The sequence below is a fragment of the Engraulis encrasicolus genome, chromosome 17 (assembly GCF_034702125.1).
Source record: "Engraulis encrasicolus isolate BLACKSEA-1 chromosome 17, IST_EnEncr_1.0, whole genome shotgun sequence".
NCBI classification, from domain to species: Eukaryota; Metazoa; Chordata; class Actinopteri; order Clupeiformes; family Engraulidae; genus Engraulis; species Engraulis encrasicolus.
In genome coordinates this window covers 5,296,302-5,302,136 of record NC_085873.1, presented here as the reverse complement: position 1 = coordinate 5,302,136, position 5,835 = coordinate 5,296,302, and the positions used below count along the sequence as shown (strand labels likewise).

The 5,835-nt window shown below is 41.5% G+C and overlaps 1 protein-coding gene across 1 annotated transcript in view; it reads right to left on the bottom strand.

Annotated features, from left to right (window-relative positions):
- The window catches only part of nhlrc2 (NHL repeat containing 2), a 52,731-nt gene extending 48,067 nt beyond the window's left edge, over nucleotides 1–4,664 (bottom strand). The window contains exons 1-3 of the mRNA XM_063221448.1: nucleotides 4,510–4,664; nucleotides 1,858–1,878; nucleotides 839–1,001 (exon numbers count right to left, since the gene is read on the bottom strand). Of these exons, the coding sequence (XP_063077518.1) occupies nucleotides 839–1,001; nucleotides 1,858–1,878; nucleotides 4,510–4,564 (239 nt within the window). The 5' untranslated portion in view covers nucleotides 4,565–4,664. The remainder of the gene's footprint in view (nucleotides 1–838; nucleotides 1,002–1,857; nucleotides 1,879–4,509) is intronic.
- Nucleotides 4,665–5,835: the final 1,171 nt, after the last annotated feature.

Below are 5,835 nucleotides of genomic sequence, written 5' to 3'. Positions count from 1 at the left end.
CAACTCAAATGCATGACTGCATGACTTAATGCATGACTATAACAGAAAAAAAAACAGATACAACCAGAGCTCATGGTGCTTTGCTACTGTATATCAACTCGCTTGGCCAAAACAGGCAAAAACATTTCCTGCTGTTTGGGTTCATTTCTCCCGTGGGATAGTGTGGCCATCTAGTGGTAGGAAGGATAAATACCTGCTGTCTATACGAAATGTAAGCCTATAAAAGTTGCTCTGCTGCCTTAAAGGGACAGTTTGGTCTATTTCAACATGCAGTTGTATTGCTCACGCTACCCTTGACTTGTCAGTACCTGGTGATGCCACATTTTTCGGCTCAGCCCTTTCCGAGATATGAGCAATTCTAATGGGGGCAGCGTTTGTTTACATTTTTAAAAAATGAAACATATGCCAACTCCAAATATTTTCCCAAAAGGTACTGCTGTTTGCTAGTTGTCTGCTGATGTTTTATAACCTTTTGGATGTTTTTGGGAATAAATAAAAATGTTTTTTTGAAATGTAAACAAAGAGCTGCCCCCATTACAATGACCAGGATCTCGGAAACGGCGGAAGAAGAAGAAAAAAAAAATCTCAGGCACTGACAAGTCCAGGGTAGTGTGAGCATTACAACTGCATGTTGAAATTGACCAAACTGTCCCTTTAAGTTTGTAAGTTAACTCGGCTTTAGAAAGACTCTTTCTCTGTAGTCTTGATGTACTGTGTGTGCGTGTATGTGCATGTGGGCGTGCACGTGTAATTGCATGATTTTGCATGTGTGTGTGTGTGTGTGTGTGTGTGTGTGTGTGTGTGTGTGTGTGTGTCCGCTATGCCAGTCAGTCAGTACCTGGGGAAGCAGTGTGCAGCGGTGAGGACCCAGTTCTTATGGATGAGAGAGCCACCACAGAAGTGCTGGTCATAGCGTTGTAGGCTGGCCTGCCACGGCCACGCCCCCACAGGCGCATCCTCCCCGCCCACTATACGCGGACTAAGAGGCACCTCCCCACATTCTGAGAGAGAGGGGAGGGAGAGAGAGACAGACAGAGAGAGAGAAAGAGAGGGGAGAGAGAGAGAGAGAGAGAGGTGGAGAGGAGAGGAGAGGAGAGGAGAAAAGAGGTGAGGAGAGGAGAGAAGAGGAGAGGAAGTTATTGGCAGCGAGATACATAAGGACAGCGGTAGAGGGATTTAGAGGGTGGGAAAGGAAGTGAAGCATGGAACACGGAGAGAGAGAGAGAGAGAGAGAGAGAGAGAGAGAGAGGTAGAGAGATGATAGAGATAGAGAAAGAGGTCAGAGTAGAGAGTGACAGAAAGATTGGTAGAGAGAGAAGGGTCCAGAAATAAAGAGGGATGTTATGGGGATGGAGGGCAAGGGATGGTGGAGACACAGAGAGAGGTAGGAAATTTGTGTAAAGACAGTTGGAAAATGAAAGTGGTAGAGAGAGGGAAAGGCAAAAAAGAAAAAAATATATACAGAGGTGTGGAAGAATGACAAGGAGGAAGAGAGACAGAAAGACAGAGACATACAATCGTTACCGTAGTAAAGTGCTTGTTTTAGAACAGTATCCATGTATGAAGTACTGTATATGTTTAAGGAAAGGAGGTCACTTGCGCTCTAGCTTTCTTGGTGCTCACAGTTTGAGACTGTATTCAGTTTGGAGCAAGAAGGTCCACTTCAAAGTAGACTGGGCCAAGGACGACTGGAGTACATAGGATACATTTTTTTGATTTTATTGCGAGCACCACAATAAAATCAGAAAAACGTATCCTGTGTGCTCCAGTCGTCTTTGGCCCAGTCTCCTTTGAAGTGGACCTTCTTGCTCCAAACTGTATATGTTTGTTTAAATTAAGTTGAAAAATACATCTTACCATCTAACTGTGATGAGACATCTGTGGAAAGGCAGGAAATAGAACAGTAAGTACTGTTCAAACACACACACACACACACACACACAGACACACAGACACACACACACGGCACACACACACACACACACACACACACACACACACACACACACACACACACACACACACACACACACACACACACACACACACACTACATTGCATTTGGCAGACACTTTATAACCAAAGCGACTTTCAAAAGAGGACATAATCATAGCCAACATCACTAGCAAATACAAAGTGTAGAGGAAATATACAGAACAACGAGTGCAGCTGCAACAAAGGGTTAGTTAGTAATATATATAAACACACACACACCCATACACACACACATCATGTCAAGAGTCTGGCCTGGGGCTAGGTCAGCTCAAAGATTAGTCTATAGATACTCAGTGGATACATACACGCGCGCACGCACACACACACACACACACACACACACACACACACACACACACACACACACACACACACACACACACACACACACACACACACACACACACACACACACACACACACACCATGACACACTTCATTGGCATTATACACCCCCAATGTTGGGCAAGTTACTCAAAACCTGTAATGCATTACTGATTACATGTTACTGTCTTTTCAAAATAATCCCTTACTTATACTACAATATTACTAGGCCTGTATTTAAAATGTAAGGCATTACTACTTTTGCATTACTTTAGTTACTTTCGCCAAAACTACTGTAGGCCTAAATATGGACCCACCTGGCAATTTATTACAGTGTAAATCAAGCTCATGAGTCATGACTTTTTCACCTTCAGTCCAAGAGGTGTTTCTGGCAGCATGCAGGCTAAAAAATACCAGATTCAGGAATAGCTTCTTTCTGACCCACCACACTGAAGAGCACTAAAATCCATTGTAATGCATTTGTAACTTAAGTTATTTATCATTGTAACTAAGTAAATATTACAGATTTTTGCCCTATAATGCCTTACATTACTGCATTACATCAAAAAATAATGCATTACAGTAATTAATTACTTTTGTAATGCATTACTCCCCAACATTGTACACTAATATAATAAACACAGATACCAATAGTGTAACCACAACCGCATGCAGGACCAGGTGTGTGTGTGTGTGTGTGTGTGTGTGTGTGTGTGTGTGTGTGTGTGTGTGTGTGTGTGTGTGTGTGTGTGTGTGTGTGTGTGTGTGTGTGCGCGCGTGCGTGCGTGCGTGCGTGCGTGCGTGCATGTGTGAGTATAGCAACATTTCTGCTTCTCAGATTTGACTAAAGTGACAAAGCTGAACCTTGAACTTTATTATTGAGGTTCAGAATTCATCATACAAGGAACTACTTTCTTCGTTTTAAAGACGTAGTCTTTTATAGACATTTATGGACTTTTATGGACCATAATATCCCCATACAGGAACAGAACAACACCCTGACCCAGAATATTCAACGTTACATGTCCTGTTTCATACTGTATAAGTAGCCATTCATTTAAGAAAAAGAGAAAGAAAACGCCTATTCAAAAAAGCCCATTCATTTATTAAACATTTGCATGTAAACTATTTGTCCTTTTTATACTGTTTGCTTTAAGCTTTCTATATCACGTCACACACTGGGGTAATGAATAGGCACTAAACATTTGCTTAAAACACTCCTTACCGCTCCCATTCCTGGACGGCATAACGCTGAACTTTGAACATGTGTGTGTGTGTGTGTGTGTGTGTGTGTGTGTGTGTGTGTGTGTGTGTGTGTGTGTGTGTGTGTGTGTGTGTGTGTGTGTGTGTGTGTGTGTGTGTGTGTGTGTTTGCCATTGCATTCAGGGGCTCGTCACTATCTTTATTGGCCTCTGTGGAATTTTGCAGGTCATCCAATGGTCTCCACAGACATATAAAAAGCTAGCTACGTACAAAACGAAGAAGGAGAAGAAGAAGGAAATGGCTGTAGACGGTTCCATTGTGACATCATCAGTGACATACTGAGCGTGACCTGAACTCATCAAACTCCTCATTTAACGACCTCAGTCAATGGTTAACATCTTCAGCAGGAAGTATGTGTGTTTTGAAAACAATATAGGCCTAATTCAAATCACATGACCACACAGAGTTAACCAACAATTCGTCCTTCCTCTTATGCTGTTGCATATGTTAACATAGTCTACTATTATTTGATGATATAGCCAGATATTGCACTAATATTTCGCATACAAGTTCAAACAGGTGTTTTGGATATAGGAGGTCAAAACCTGAAAGTTCCAACATATTTTTCCAATCATGGTGTGCTGTCAAATGTTTCAGATTACTAAATGGCATACAGAGTATGATAGTGCAAAAGTGTCAGTTGAACTGACAATAGGCACCATTTTTTTGGATGTCAGACAAAATCGCTGACCATTGTGTGAGAAAGTCTATTGAAAAGACTATAGAGATTAGACAGTATTTTTCAGATGTAAGAAAAAATCGATGACATACATACATACATACATACATACATACATACATACATACATACATACATACATACATACATACATACATAAATACATACATACATACAGACAAATAGGCAGAGAGAGAGAGAAACAGACGGACATACAGAAAGAGAGAGGGCTAAGACACATTTCTTACCTTTAGCGCTGATCAGTAATATCACAGCCACAGATACTGTCCCCCAAACATACATGTTGCTCCTCTGGGTATGGTAACGTGTATATGTGTTTGTAAAGTGTGTGCAAAGTGTGTGTTTGGTTCCAGGTCAGGTAAACATCTCCTGAGTAACTTCAAAGACGCCTCCTTGCTATGTGGTCACCTGTAGTCACACTTCAACCAGTCCTAGGTAGGCCCTGCCTCCATAGTCACACAAACTCACCCACAGTCAGCCACTCCTTACCCACCTGCCTGTCACGGCCAGAGCTGGACTGGGGCAAAACAAACAAACGAAATGGGCATTTTTGGCTTGAAGTAATGAAATGGTGCGTAAAGTGTGGAAATAACACATTTAAAAAAAAAAAAACATATGTTTATAACTGTTTATGTCGATTCACGACGGTTTCCTGATGGGAGCGGAGTTTTGCGATGGTTTTCTGATGGGGGTGGGGTTACGTGATGGTGCCGCCCGCGGCAATTGCCCGGTCGGCCCACCCTTAGGGCCGCACCTGCATGACTGGTTAACCGCAATCCGGACACTGCCGCCATTCCGTTTAAAATCGGAATATTCCTTGCATGTAAGTGTGCTCAATAAATTCTTATGTGACCACACAATGCAACCCAATGAATGCTGTTGACACAACTGGATTGTATAGCCTACTGTATAAAAAACAGCTGAAGGCCATAATATAAAAAATACAACTTAAACATAACATGCTATAGCAATACACAAAAAAATCAAATATACCTATATTGAAATATATCCGATGCTTACAGTGCGCAATCTGAGGATCTCCAGTTTTTTTGTTGTACAGACTGGTAATGTTTGCTCAGCTGTGCTAAATGTCACACAATGCCAAGCCCACTATACAGTCCACCTCTTAGCTCGTTTGACAGTGGAGCTGCTCAAACAATGTCATTAGAGACAAAACAATCATTCATCTCCATGCCTCTGGGAAAAGTAGCTATTACAGTTTTTCTGAATTGGTTTTGTACATTTCTCAAATCTCTCTCGCAATTTGCAAAACACAATATTCATTCTCAAAACAGCTTTAACAAATGGCAAAACACTGTGGATGACCTGCAAAACCAAGTCTCCTGCTCAAAATCCTTAGTTTGTCTTTCAAAACCAAGCTTTTGTGTCAATGAACGTGTCAGTGCCAGCAGAATGGTTAGTCATTGTGTCATAGTGTATGGACTAGTTAGTCAAATCGATTTGTCATGTTGACTAGTACACTCTTGACGATCTTTTCTGAATTGAAATGTTGTTTAAATCGGATGGGAAATGTTGTAAATCCGACTTTATAT